The sequence below is a fragment of the Strix aluco genome, chromosome 1 (assembly GCF_031877795.1).
Source record: "Strix aluco isolate bStrAlu1 chromosome 1, bStrAlu1.hap1, whole genome shotgun sequence".
Taxonomy (NCBI): Eukaryota; Metazoa; Chordata; class Aves; order Strigiformes; family Strigidae; genus Strix; species Strix aluco.
This window is the reverse complement of record NC_133931.1, coordinates 122,440,799-122,456,296: the sequence shown is the minus strand read 5'-3', so window position 1 is coordinate 122,456,296 and position 15,498 is coordinate 122,440,799. Positions and strand designations below refer to the sequence as shown.

The 15,498-nt window shown below is 40.0% G+C and overlaps 1 protein-coding gene across 1 annotated transcript in view; it reads left to right on the top strand.

Annotated features, from left to right (window-relative positions):
- Positions 1-15,295, top strand: part of GPR158 (G protein-coupled receptor 158) — a 211,523-nt gene extending 196,228 nt beyond the window's left edge. The window contains exons 8-11 of the mRNA XM_074833759.1: positions 539-677; positions 6,583-6,688; positions 8,647-8,793; positions 9,567-15,295. Coding sequence (XP_074689860.1) covers positions 539-677; positions 6,583-6,688; positions 8,647-8,793; positions 9,567-11,021 — 1,847 coding nt within the window. The 3' untranslated portion in view covers positions 11,022-15,295. The remainder of the gene's footprint in view (positions 1-538; positions 678-6,582; positions 6,689-8,646; positions 8,794-9,566) is intronic.
- The last annotated feature ends 203 nt before the right edge of the window (positions 15,296-15,498 follow it).

The following is a 15,498-nucleotide window of genomic DNA, read 5'->3' as shown; positions in this document are numbered from 1 at the left end:
ATGACTCATCATATTATGGGCATCAGCAGAATTAACTATCATGAACAGAGGAAATTTTTTTTAGCCCAAAATATATTGTTATATCCGAGTTATGAACCTTTGAAAGGAAACTGTTGTCTTAAAAAGCTAGTAGTCTAGTAGTAGCACCGGTATCTACCTCTATAACAAGAACCAGAACTACAAATAAAAATACTTTGTTATTTTAAGTGATGTCAAACTTATGTAGTACCAATTTGAAAAGCAAACAAGACATTATTAGACATTGTCTTAAAGTTTGTCAGTTGAAAAACTGAAACACCATAAATGCAAAGGAAAAAATGATCTGGAAAAAAGAAGTGTGTAAAATTAAAACCAAATGTATCATGTACAGTGACAGTATCGGAGAGTTTGAATGCCTTTGTGTGTACATATATACATGTATGAGCGTATATTGTCTTTGCATAGATACGCATACAGAAGATACTATAGTACTTCAAATTTCCTTCCTTTTTCACCTATAAAACTAATTGTAAATTATTTCTTTTTGTTCTTCTCACAGCTGAATTTTTATTCCTCTTGTGGGGTGTTTATCTCTGCTATGCAGTGCGGACAGTCCCATCAGCATTTCATGAGCCACGTTATATGGCTGTTGCAGTTCACAATGAGCTCATTATCTCTGCTATATTCCATACAATTAGGCAAGTGATTTGTAGATCTAGTAATTAACTATTTATTTTTCAGGTTTCATATGGCGCAACTTAAAATGGATGAATGGGTTATGATCCATAATGGAAGGTCTCATAAATATTTAATTCTGCAAATTAAGTGATAACTAAACTTAAAAATGTTCCCATAGGATTTAAGAATATGTACAATCAACTTGTTAATTGTTTAATTAGGGTTTTTTTTCAGTATAGCTAGCTGATAAGTTCTTGGATCAAAGTTCAGAATGTATGATAAATTAGATATAGCAAAACTACTGTCTGTCTTCAGTCATCTACATACTGGTCATTGGTTTGTATCCCTAGAAAAACATCAGGTAAGAATGTGGGTTTATATGAACTTCTCCTGGACGTGTAACAGATTGGTGATGTGCAGCTCTATCTTAAAATAATTCTACTGGTTGTGCATGAAGCATAGTGTTTTATATGCTGACATAAAAAATTGTTATGCATATGATGCTGCAACAGTAATATAAAGCACATGTTTCTTATAAAGTTTATAATAAGCTCTCATTTCATACTTGTAAACTATTAGAGTAGTAACAAATAAATAAGGGCCTTTGCCAGAGCTACATGAAAATTGCTATATGCCTTTCCTGCTGAGTACCCTGTAAAAATGAGTTGGGCCTAGAAAATTCAAAATAGCAAGATAACATGAATTTCATCTCACAGAATCACAGAATCGTCTAGGTTGGAAAAGACCTTGAAGATCATTCAGTCCAACCATCAACCCAACATTGACAGTTCCCAACTACACCATATCCCTAAGCGCCATGTCAACCCTACTCTTAAACACCTCCAGGGATGGGGACTCTACTACCTCCCTGGGCAGCCCATTCCAACGCCTAACAACCTGTTCTGTAAAGAAATGCTTCCTAATATCTAGTCTAAACCTTCCCTGGTGCAACTTGAGGCCATTCGCTCTTGTCCTATTGCTTATTACTTGGTTAAAGGGACTCATCCCCAGCTCTCTGCAACCTCCTTTCAGGTAGTTGTAGAGGGTGATGAGGTCTTCCCTCAGCCTCCTCTTCTCCAGACTGAACAACCCCAGTTCCCTCAGCCGCTCCTCGTACGACATGTGCTCCAGACCCTTCACCAGCTTCGTTGCCCTTCTCTGGACACGCTTGAGTAATTCAATGTCCTTTTAGTAGTGAGGGGCCCAAACCTGAACACAGTAATCAAGGTGTGGCCTCACCAGTGCCGAGTACAGGGGTAAGATCACTTCCCTGTCCCTGCTGGCCCTGCTATCTCTGATGCAAGCCAGGATGCCATTGGCCTTCTTGGCCACCTGGGCACACTGCTGACTCATGTTCAGCTGGCTGTCAATCAACACCTCCAGGTCCCTCTCTGACTGACAGCTCTCCAGCCACTCCTCCCCAAGCCTGTAGCGCTGCTGGGGGTTGTTGTGGCCCAAGTGCAGCACCCGGCATTTGGCCTTATTGAAACTCCTACAGTTGGCCTTAGCCCATCGCTCCAGCCTGTCCAGGTCTCTCTGCAGAGCCTCCCTACCCTCGAGCAGATCAACACTCCCACCCAACTTGGTGTCATCTGCAAACTTACTGAGGGTGCACTTGATCCCCTCGTCTAGATCATCAATAAAGATGTTAAACAGGAGTGGCCCCAAAACCGAGCCCTGGGGGACACCACTTGTGACCGGCCGCCAACTGGATTTAACTCCATTCACCACAACTCTCTGGGCCCGGCCATCCAGCCAGTTTTTTACCCAGCAAAGCGTGTGCCCATCCAAGCCACGAGCAGCCAGTTTCACCAGGAGAACGCTGTGGGAAATGGTGTCAAAGGCCTTACTGAAGTCAAGGTAAACTACGTCCACAGCCTTTCCCTCATCCAATAAGCAGGTCGCCCTGTCGTAGAAGGAGATCAGGTTTGTCAGGCAGGACCTGCCTTTCATAAACCCACGCTGACTGGGCCTGATCATCTGGCTGTCCCACACGTGTTGTATGATGGTACTCAGGATGAGCTGCTCCATCATATTCCTGGGCACCAATGTCAAGCTGACAGGCCTGTAATTTCCCGGATCATCCTTCTGACCCTTCTTATAGATGGGCGTCACATTGGCCAATTTCCAATCTGTCAGGACCTCCCCGGTTAGCCAGGACTGCTGGTAAATGATGGAAAGCGGCTTGGCGAGCACCCCAGCCAGCTCCTTCAGCACCCTCGGGTGTATCCCATCCAGTACCATAGACTTGTGAATGTCTATGTGATGCAGTAGATCACTGACAATCTCATCCTGTAAGAGATTCTTATGACTTTCTTATGACATTCTCATGCCTTCCTTTGCTTCCTGACAGACCTTATCTACTAAGATTTTTTTTTTTTTGCATTGCTCCATTGACAGTCTTCAAATACTCTTTTCTGTTACTTGGTCTGTCTTGGAACTCACATTTCTCTCTGACTTCTTGATGTTTGCTTCCATGAGGCATGATTTTTTCTGAGTAAACATCAGCAAAGCAAATCTTTCATCTCTATTCTTTCCAGGTGCTCTTCTTCCTTATCACTGTTATAAAGTTTACTGCGCTTTTCAGGCTTGCAACTTTTTGTTTCCTTCACCTTCTAACCCCATATCTCAACACCCATGTACTCTCAAAATCTTGTTCTTTACTCCCTAACACACACATCTGCAGAAATAATGTTTAAAATCTGTATGTGATGGAAGCATTTTTCTTCTCATTCCCAATAGATATAAAATTCTGTTATAATACTTTTGAATATATTATAACCAATATGACATCTTCTCAGTCAAAATTTCCCCCTATTAATTAATGTTCCTAAACCATTTTTTGGGCCATGTTAGAGGATACAGTTCAGTGCATTAGGAGAGCTATTATGTGGGCTGCAAGTTTCTTTTAACAATAGGACAGGATGAAAGTAATCCTGGATTAAAGAGAGGGGGGAAGGAGAAAACGTGGCATTTTAATACATGCCTTATGAAGGAGACACAAAAGGATTAGGTCTTTCAGTTTATCCTATTGAGGATCCTGTTCCTTCGGCCTAAGGTCTGCTGATTTTGTTCTTCCTTCTTTTAAAAAAAAATGTACTTTGCCCTCTGTCTGATACATGCTGGTTTGTTGAAGAAATAGCATGTTCTGTTTATGGATAGGAATGCATAAAATGCACTGGAAGTACATGATCCCTCCTGAGATTATGTTCATTTCTATATACACAAATCTTAATCCAGTCTCTTTGAAGTTCACATTTCCTTTTTTTTTTTTTTTCCTTCTGTCTTCCCTGCCAAGTTCTGGATGTAACTGAAAGAGCAGAAATGTAAGACTCAGATTTATATGACATATCTGAGTTGTCATGAAGTTGAAAGCACTGGAGCCTTGAAGGACACCTACTATTACAAGGCAGTCATGCAGTCTGAAAACTCCCAAAGCTCATATAAGATTCATGTGAGCACTAAATAAAACCTTGAACTGTTTGCATTTTGTTTTCCTTTAGAAATATTATTCCCCTTTCAGAAACAGAGGTTTCTTATCTTCAGATCAGCATAGCATTAAATTCCGGCATTGCTCTTTCTTTTGTATTACTGAGAAAACCAAAATTTGTATGGAAAAAATCTCATTCAAATAGAAACCCCACCTCTGCTAGGTCTGAATGGCTGCTACAAATGCTATTTTGGTTTCAGTAGTATGGTGTGGATACCTCAGTCAGTCAAGGTTTCACACATAAAACAAGCAAAAAGCCTTCACAGGATTTGATGATTGGAGCTGTTAAGGGTTAGCCAAATCTGGTGGGCATCAGGATCTGGGAGCTTTCTCCTGTCTTTGTCTGATGGATGTGGCTGCTGCTGTTTCCATTTGCAGGCCTAGTGAGGCTGAGCACCTCCACTATGGCACAGTCACATGCAGCACATGGCTGGCCGCATAGACCAGCACAGGTCCAACACGTACAGCCTGGTCCTATTCCTCCTCTGCAGCTGATTGTGTTCACTCATGAAACAAGCACATTACATTCACAGGTCCTTCAGATACGAGCACAGTCCTTAAGCCAATCTAATATCTGTCTTTGGGTTTGGGGCCCTGTACCCAGTCATGGGCTGAGACCTTGGGTCTTCCCAGATGCGGGTCTCCCACGTGCTGGCTAGTCCGGCCTGAAGTTTCCTCATGAATTGCACATACACACATGCACAGTGTAGAGAGTGAGATCAAACAGGAGAAGGATTTAATGAGAAGATAGACAGTGCAGTGATCAGGTACAGGACTCAGTGGAGTCCCCATCCCTGGAGGTGTTTAGGAGTCGGGTCGACATAGCGCTGAGGGATATGGTGTAGTTGGGAACTGTCAGTGCTAGGTTAACGGTTGGACTAGATGATCTTCAAGGTCCTTTCCAACCTAGATGATTCTGTGATTCTGTGATTCAGTCAGTGACAACTTGTTTACATGTCACTAGCCCCTTTTATCCCCCCTTCTTTCCATGCTTGTTCTTCCACTATCTACCTTAGCCTCTCTCTGTCCTTGTCTTCTCCCAAATAAACAACCCACCTCTCATTGCTTTTTTCCTGTTGTTCCCCGTTTTGCTACATCTGTACTCAAATTTGGTATTTCTATATCATTAGCTAGGTAATCACAGCCTTATATGCTGTTACTGATATGGTTACATCGGTACCGCTGACCTTGGAAGTTCCACTCCTCCAAAGGCCCCCAGTGCTCCCTTCAGTTACCTGTGAAGTTTTGCCATCTTTCAAATTACTCCCTGTTAACCACTCTGTGGAATACTGCCATCCCTCACAGCACTGTCTGTAACTTTTGTTTGCTTTTCACTGTTATTTGTTATATCCAGCAGTCTCTCATGTCATCTTCAATAGTTCTCATGTTGTGTTTGGTTAGTTAAACCTCAGGCCTGAGCCTTCTCATATCCCTGCACACCTCAACAGCAATATCTCTGTAAGAAATAATTACAATATTTTATTGTGTTCATGAAACATTTAATTTACAAAGTATTAAACAAGAAATGATGACTGTGTTATTATGGCATATAAGCCAGTGTTTCATGCCAGACTATTTCTGTTAACAAAAGCTTCTGCAAAATGTGCATCTGTGGACTTGGATAAGTTGCAAATGTCATTTCTATCTGAATGATTTTTGTAAACCTGCAGATTACAAGCCAGTGGTACGTCCATTCATCCATTGCACTGCTTACCATTTCTATCTTTGGGAGCTCACTAAAGCAGATAAGCCAGGCATGCTCCAGCTAGCTTTAACTGCACCGCTTGTTATACCACTCTTTTAGAAAGCTCAGCAAGGAATAGCTTCATTTGGGAGGTTCAGCCACTCATTTCCGAGCATTTGCAAGGCTCTTTGGCCCTGCAGCATTGAGCTGGGCGGTCCTGCAATCAAGGCAATTTCTCTGTTCCCCGCTAAAATGCATTTCAGTTCTCTCTTTGATGTTTTATCAGCTGCACTCTGTAGCTGTGATCTATGGACATCCTGTATTGAAGTGCACTGCAATTTATCATAGTACATGTGCTTACTTAACCTAAAATCATTTGTTCAGATCCTTAATGTATGGAAACTGCCATAACTCAGTTCAGGCCAAAGAAGCTGTGACATTGTAAACCATGCAAAAAACCCAAATAAATAGAGTGAAAATGATGGAATAAGCAATATCCTTTAAGGTCTGTTGTTTCTTTTTATATTGTGTTTTGGCTTGTTTTGTTGGTTGTTTTTTTCTGAGTTGTTTTGAAATTGTGGTGTATAAGTAAAGCGTGTGGGTGTAATTTTTAGTCTGTATGAAAGCAGTACAGAACAAAACCAGTTGTGTTTGGCCTTCCAATGAAAAGAATCTTAAGGATTATTAAAAATGTTAAATCTAATGCACTGGAGAAAAGGCAGTGAATTGCAACCCTGAATTCTATTTTCAGATTCATTCTTGCTTCAAGACTTCAGTCTGACTGGATGCTGATGCTGTTCTTTGCACACACACACTTGACTGTGACAGTCACTGTTGGGCTACTTCTGATCCCTAAGGTATTTGTGTCTCCTGTCTCTTTTCTATTTGGAACATAAGTGTTGTCATGCAGAAGCAATGCTGTCTAAAATTAGCAAGCAACTGATAGAAAAGGAAGATGTGAAATTCAGTTATGTACCTAAAAAGCTGTATATTTTTTTTTTGTTTTAAAAACTTTTAGACATTTTCAAAGACTCTTTCTTTCAGCTTTCAAAATTGCAGGGGTTTAAAGTACTTAAATTTTTGATGTGATTAATACAAGAAGGAAAGAATCCTGCCTAATGATGCTTATTTCAGGTATTTGGGTGACCATGCTGCTGCCAGACTTAGCTGAGATCAGACAAAGAGTTAAGACAAGGGGATAGAAAGACTAGGATAGACTGCTAAATAAAACTGGAATGAGGAGCTTGGACTATCCATGAGATAGAAAGGTTGGGATGTAAACCACACAGTTGTTACAGGCTGAAAAAGCAGAGCCCTTTGCAAGTCACAGCCTAGGACGGACAGATGCTGCATACCAGGAGGAGACGTGGCCCATGGTATGGAGCCAGGAGTGGTGCTGGGTAAGAAGATGAGTGTGTGTGGGACACGAGAAGACAGAGGACGTCAGGAGACAGGGAAGAGAAGAGACAGAGCTCTGAGCACTGCGGCACGCCTCCTGCCAGGCGCTGGGAGCGAAGCGGCAATATGTCAGTCTCACCAGGGGCGGGAGAACCACAGGCAGCTCCACCTGTCTCTAGCACCAGTCCACGGGATTTGAATGGAGCTTTCTTCTTAGACAGTACCCCAGCAAAGCGAATGATTTTGTAATGGCTTTTGAAATGACCAATAATATTATTCAAAAGCTCAAGATTCAAAGAAAACAGTAAAGGTGAAAACTACATATGAAAGAAGAACATTAAACAGTTTGAGTTGATAAAATTTTCAGGTTAATGAAGCTGCTATTTCTGTCTTTTGCCTATATGTCAGAACAGAGTATGCTGATAACTGTCAAATACACACACATTAAACTGTCCTAAGAAGGGGACACATTGATGCAGCCTTAGTACTGAATAACCTTATTTTATTTTAAATTACTTTTCTGGTCTTTAGCAATAGTCTTGTTATTCTCTATTTATATTCATATACTTTATTACATATCTTCAGAGATATCTTTCTAGACTAACCTAGAAAATTTGTTGACCTTTTTGAAGCTGACTCATAACTACTGATCAACATTTCCATTTTTAGCTTATTATCTTTTTAACACTGCACAGACTTTTCTTCCAGCACACCAAAGAATTCAGGGAATTAAGAGAAGATTCAGAAGATTTAGTTCCATTCATAAAGTCCTGAGGTCAGGCAACTGTGTGGACAATAGTAACTACAGATGAGTGAATCAAGATGAATAAAAAAATAGCTGATGACCTCTCTCCAACTCTTGATCAAAGCATTTGCTAAAACTTAGAGGAAAGAAATTAACTTGTCTCCTTTTTTATTTATTTCCTCCATTTTTTTCCCTTTTGTTTTTTTTTTTTTTTTTGCCAATTCATCTCTTCCTTTTCAGGGTCAGGACCTAAAATGGGAGAATTGCTTTCTGCAGGATTATTAAACTGTATGGTATACAAAATACAGTCCTACAGTTTTAGCAGCCTAATTGGAAATACTTGCTGGAAGTCTATGTCTGTACTAGCTTAATTTAAATGCAATTTAAAGAAGTTGAAATAAGCATCAAAATAAGTTTTTTCTCTTATGCAAATCTCTAAGATTTATTAAGTTAAGCCATCATTAATAAGAGTTCCTTCCATACAATACTGATATTCTATATGACACTACTTATGTCAACAATGCCTATAGCTAGTATTTTGAGTTCAGAAAATTACATGAAATCCATAGAAGGATCATTGACCATAAAACCTGTTGATGTAAACTTTTACGGTGATGTTGAAGTAAACTTTTGCACTGACGGCAACATCTTTTTTATGAATACTTATTGCAGTTTTCACATTCAAGCAATAACCCAAGAGATGATATAGCTACAGAAGCTTATGAGGATGAGCTTGATATGGGTCGATCTGGATCCTATCTGAACAGCAGTATCAATTCAGCCTGGAGTGAACATAGTTTGGATCCTGAAGATATTCGGGTATATATAACTCATTTAAATTGCATTTATTTTCAAGAACACTTTTTCCTAAGAGTAAACTCTGAATTGTATCCATTTGACTTTTTTTGCACGTATCAACTGAAACAGGCCAGCTTAGGTGTCTCAATGATGTGGCATCAGGTCATATAAAATCTCATTAAAAATATTCACTAGTGTGAAGAGATGCTGCATTACTAGTTGTAGTAAAAGTCATACTGGAGGCTAAGGCAGAGGAATCATCCACAGCAAGAGCTGTTTATCAGTTTACATAGGCTCTTTGAATTATCTTGGAGAGCAAACAGCATTTGGTGTCAGTGTGATTACTCATTGGTACATAACTTACACGTAACTATACATAACTATATAGATAAAATTTTAAAAACACATGATTAACAGAAAAAAATACTTTATTCCTGTCTTAGATGATAAAAAGGGCATATGTTCCCAAAATAAGGAATAGCTTTAGATTTCAGCAGGAAGGCATACACCACAGCATTGTGAAATCTGAAACATACAGCATGAATATATATAAATTGTGCCTGCTGTGTGATGCACAGCTGTGGAAGGTAACATGTTTGTGCATGAGAGTTGAACTTATTTTTAAAGTGGAAGAAAATGGGACTCAAGTTGATGGAGAAATATTCAAGAATTAGAAAAAACAATGAAATACATTGAACACCATTTTTAGAGCAATGGTTAATGCATTCATAGGCTGCTTGTTTGACTGTACTCGCTCTGTACGTACTAGTTTTGCCATTCACTTTGCTTTGCAGGATGAATTGAAGAAACTATATGCCCAGCTTGAAATCTATAAAAGGAAAAAGATGATTGCTAATAACCCACATCTCCAGAAAAAAAGGTGCTCTAAAAAGGGCTTGGGGCGCTCAATAATGCGGCGTATTACAGAAATCCCTGAGACAGTCACCAGGCAGTGCTCCAGAGATGAGAAGGACCTGATGGAGCACAGTGCTGTGAAGAACACAGCCACATTGAGGAAAAACCCACAGGATTCCATGAGTTCTGCAAAGCCAAAAGAAGAGACTTTGAAAAACAGAGTCTTTTCCTTAAAAAAGTCCCACAGCACTTATGATCATGTTAGGGATCAAACAGAAGAACCGAATAGCTTAACTACAGAAAGTGCAGAAGTTATAGCTGCTGAAAATTCACTTCTGGACTCCTTGAATGGTAACAAATTAACCAAAAATGCTCCTGAAAAAGTTGAAGCTGTCTCCACTGAATCGGTCCCTCTGGTGTGCAAATCAGTAAGTGCACATAACTTAAGTGCCGAGAAGAAGCCTCTGCATCCAAGAACATCTGTGTTACAAAAATCTCTCAGTGTTATTGCTAGTGCCAAGGAAAAGACTCTGGGACTAACGGGTAAAACACAAAGTCTAGAAGAAAGCACTAAATCTCATAAATCTCAGCAGAAGGGTAAGGAGGCCAGCAAAAAGCACTCAGCCTCCGATAAAGGGGAGCATAAGGATTCCCACCGGAAGAACTCTACCCCCTCTGAGGAAACAAAGAAAACCCATAAATCTGGAATTATGAAACAGCAAAGGGTTAGTCAGACACCTGCAAATCCAGACACAGGCCCAGGTAAGTCTCTGCACAAGGACAATTTCGACATAGGAGAAGTTTGTCCTTGGGAGATATATGACCAAATTCCTGGTCCTGTGCCTTCTGACTCTAAAGTTCAAAAACATGTGTCTATTGCTTCCTCAGAGCCAGAGAAAAACCACCCTTTCCAGCCAAAGGGGAAGACTCATCATAAGCTGAAGACACCTGAGGGGAATCAACAGTCAAATCAAAAGAGCTCAGAGAAGGTGGAGGCAGCCACTCAGGAGACACAAGAGCAGCAGGTCTTTGAAAATGAGAAAAAACAGTCAAATTCCAAGTCTCAGGACTCCCCTGGGCTGAAGTGTGAGAATGTTAATAGATATACACCTAATACCTGCGCTGGGGAGCAGGAGGAGCTACCCCAGAAAGCAGCAGAAAAGGAAAACCTCAATAAATTGGCAGAACAGAAAAAAAATGCCTCTTCTGAGGGAAATGTGCTTTCATCTGACTCCCATAAGCCAAGTAGTTACTTACAGCAACCTTTAGCATCTCGAGCTGAAGTCTGCCCCTGGGAGTATGATACACCTGATTTACCAAATGCAGAAAGAAGTGTAGCTTTATCGAACACCTCTGCTATAAGTGCAAATAAAACAGCAACACCTCGAAAATAAGAGGCTTTTGGACTGAGGAGAGTAGCAATGAGAAGAAAGACAACAGGAAAGACAGAGGGGACTTAGGCCAAAAGGATCTGAAAATTCCTAAGGAGCATCACTTAAATCAAGGGAATCAACACTACAAATAAGTAGGAGTTAAGCAAAGTAAATTATCATTAAAGTTGTTATTATTTATTTGTTGAGTGCCAACAATATGATTAGCAGTGCCCAGAATATGGTCCCTGCTCCAAGGATTTTACTGTGTCAATGAAAGAAATCTGCCTTTGTGAAATCACTTCTCTTCTAAAGAAAAAAATATGGTGGTAACAAACGCACAGTGTAGATCTTAACTGAATCATTTCTGAACGCCACAACTGGCTTTAACTTGCCCTTGGGACTTTAAAGATCCAGCAGAAGTAGGACACAGAAAATGTCCTGATGGCAAAAAGGGGTATCAATGAGCAGCTTATTAAAATGACGACTTTTCACCTTACATATTTAATCTAGATAGCACTGCTAACTCAATGCATCCCAAAAATACATTTTATATAATGATTGCTCTCATTTTCTTATTACTGTGTGTTTAAGTACATTGTTGTGTCTCATATTAAAGCATTCCAGATTGTATAATTTTTGCAAATAACTTTGATATTATGTGACACAACAACACATTTATGCAATCTGCAGATACTTTCTCCTAATTGCAAGTTAAAATACCTGCTGTACACTTTTTTGTTTATATATAGAATTGCAGTAATCTTTCACTAGCTATGGAAGCTGTAATTCATATCCAGAAATTCCTTTGGGCTTTGGAGATTCTTTTTTTTTCCTTTCCTGTGATTTATATAGTGATTTTTTTTGGTTTACTCTGTTATTTAAATTTATAGTTTGATACTGTATTATTCAGGGGTTTTATACACGGTAAGTTATTTGTTATGCACTTCCCTGTTAATGCTCATAGACTTTGTTAGTGGAAATTCAGTCGTCTTAGCTGCATATTCTGGTAAGTCTTAGGACAACTTATCTGTTGTTTGTTACTAATTGGAAAATATCATCTAACAAACCAGAATTTTTACTTTAAACATCGATGGTGATGATCTTGTTCAGTATTTCATACTGAGCATATCCTGCTAAGTAGGACAAGCAAGGATGACAACGAATATACCCCAAAAATGATCACCTGTTTTACTAAAACCAGACAACTCTGGGAAATACATTAGCTAGCTCATATAGAACAACAGTGTACTGTTTATCCCTGTTGGCAAACCTCCAAAAATCAGTATTTTTAGTGAGAAGTCCAAAATACTACTCTTCTCCCATATAGGTAATTGTAAGAGATAGTGGGAATGGAAATGACGGCATCTCTCTCCCACTCTCCAAAATGCTTTGATTATTTTTTAAAATTTATTTATACATGCATTTACAGTAAAACTTAGTGTTTAATCCAGTGCTAATTTTCAGTAATAGCTACAATCCTCATCATGCTTATGAGCTTAATTCATAGATGGCCCATTCACAACTGAGCCTTAGTGATGGTTTACCATCAGGGCCTGAGGACATACTGTAAAGATTCTGAGGAGTATCACTTATATTAAAAGACCCTCAGCCACCTGAATGCAGTACCAGTAAAGTGCGATTGACTAGATTTGGCTATACATACAGTACTCCAAAACAAAGACAGCTCAGTCCTAAAGAACTTGTGCAATTTGAGAGAAGTGATGGGATTCAGTGGAATAACACGAAATTAGGATGATTGAATAGAATGTGTTGTTTAATATATATATAATATATATAAAAATAGATATTTATATATGTTTAATATATATATAAAATGTCATATCTAATACACACATACACGTATGTAGTATAAACTGATTTTTGTGGCATCATAGAAAAAGTGGCTTAAGATAAAATGCAATGAGGAGAGGGACTTAAACAAGCTGAGCATGGGGAGGACTTTTTTCGTCCTTTGAAAAGGACAGGAGTCTATGGGCATGTCTACAATGACAGATCAAGGTGGATCTGATCTTCCTACTGACTCTGCTAAGCCCAAACCTGGAACGTGCCGACACCTGAGCCAGCTGGGGACAAGTCAGCTCAGGTCTCAGTGCTGTCTAAACACATTGGCCTTGCTCAGAAATTCTGCTCATTAGCTTCAGATTAAAGTGGCCAAACTGCCCCAACCAACCTGGTTAGCCTGGATGGTGCTCAATTCCACCATGGGGACATGCTGACTTAAGTCTTTGCTACCCTGGGCTTGTCTGACTCTCCCACCCCTCTTTTGTAGGGTATAGTTATGGCCCAGGAGATCTGGTCTTTGCCTTCAACACACCTCTTCTGGCCAGAACCCTTGCAACCCAGAATTCCTGTTCACCTGTGAAAGGGAGTCAGGCATCTAAGGCTGGGCACTTCAGACATCTGTGTGCCCCCTTTGCACACACAGTGCCAGTGGCATCCTACATGCAGCCCAAATCCAGCTCTTCAATTAGTGTGAAAAAGAACTGAGGTTAGACCCCATGTGCCCAGATTCTCCCTTCCCAGTCCCTTCCCATTCATGGGATTTGTCAGTAACTTTTCCATTAACTTCAGTGGGATTTGATCAGCTCTTCAGAGAGAAAGTAACCCTAGACTTCCCTGCATGGGAAGAAGTCCATCCTGGGAACACACCTTTCTGGTAGTCCTCCAGGAGCACACTGACCCTATGTGCAGAGAGATGCACAACCTGCTGAGTATGGTGACCACCTCATGCCTCTCCTACCCTTGAAAGGAGGTTCTACAGCGCATCTCAGCAGTGGTTTGTGTGAATGGGGGGCGGATTGCCCTGACTCACTAATGGGAGTCAGCACTTTGTCAGAGCCACACACTGAGGTTAAAAGTGGGCATCCATGAAGGAGTCATGGAAGGAGATGTTTGTGTACTCACTGCCTCTTGGAGACAAATTGTAGGCGCCAGCCCCAGCACCTTCGCTCGTCTTGCCCTCCCTCCTCTACCTGGGGGCTGAGCAAGGACACGCTGCTCCTGCCCTGCTCTGCAGCAGCCATGTTGGGGTGCAACGTGCACCAAGGGTGAGGGGATCCATGTCAGGAAAGTGTCCGCACAGTACCACTGCCCCTTGCGTCACTGGCAGGATCAAGCCCTTCATGCATGACTGTATCTGTGCCACCGCTATTTACAATTCCTTGCTCGTTTTCTATTCCCTTTCATTCTTTTTTTAAAAGATAACTTCATTAGAAACACAGAAACAAAGCCCATTCCTTGCCTGGTATAAAACAGCACAGCTGCATGGCAAGCAAAAGAACAATGGCTGATTTACCAGGGAGGGCACTGGGTTGTATATTCTTCTTCGGTTTTTTTCTTTCATTCTGACCATTTCCCTCACTTCTTAAAAAATGTCTGTTATGGTTCTTTAGGCTTGTTGTAGTCACATCTCCTAAGACTGATACAATTGGAGAACTTTGCTTTAGAAAGTAACAAAGCTTTCCCCAGTTTATTTAGCAACTGATATTTGGGCTACAGATTCAATTGGGACTTCAAATTATTTTGCGCTTAAGAAAATCAGGGGCCAAACTTCACTCAACTATTCTATTTCACTATGATGCTGCTAGAAACGTTGCTTAATGAAGACATACTGAGTTAGACATAAATAATGTTCTGTATTTCATAGATTTTTCTCCACCAGCATATATTGGCTAGATTGCTTAGTTGTCTTTTTCTGGAGTTTCATTGTCATTATTCAGCTAAGAGAAGTGCAACTCTAGAATCAAGATGTTTTCTAGCAGATCTGTTAAGAGAAGAGATAATGAACACTAAGGTCACAAACATTTGCTAGGTTGTCCTTTTAAATGCATGTGCAAGCTGCATTTCTCCTTTATTTATAAGCCATGGTTTATAAATAATTAGATTTATACCAATCTTATTAGACTTGTATAATTTATGCAAGATTATACGCTTTAAAATATAAATCAGTACACACCTATCATCAGCTTTGGTGGCATCATAGACCTGAAACTGGACAATACTTTTATATTTGCTCTCCTTAGGCTTTTGCATGCATATGACAACAGGCAGGCCTGAGAAAACACTGCCTTTTGACTTTTAACATTTTAGCTACTCCAAGTTGTAGAGTATATAAAGCTGTAAGTCTCTTCACTTTATAATGTGGTTCTTATAACAATGTTATCTGACAACCAACAGCATCCACCATGAAATACTTGATAGATTTATGTTGTAATGTGTTGCAGCATGTAAATAATGTAACTTCTCTGCAATAAAGCACATTTATATGAAATCTGTCTGCAGGCTTTTGTGTTGTGATTTTCTGAAGTCATTACTGATCCAAACTAAACACATTTCTCATCAAACCTGTAAAGTAACTAACAATGAGTTTTACAGCATATATGATGCGATCGCATCAAGAGCATTTTCTGGATTTTCCTCATATTTTCTTGACATCAACCTTTAGACTAACTGTGTACTGTGTTCAGGATTTCAGGTT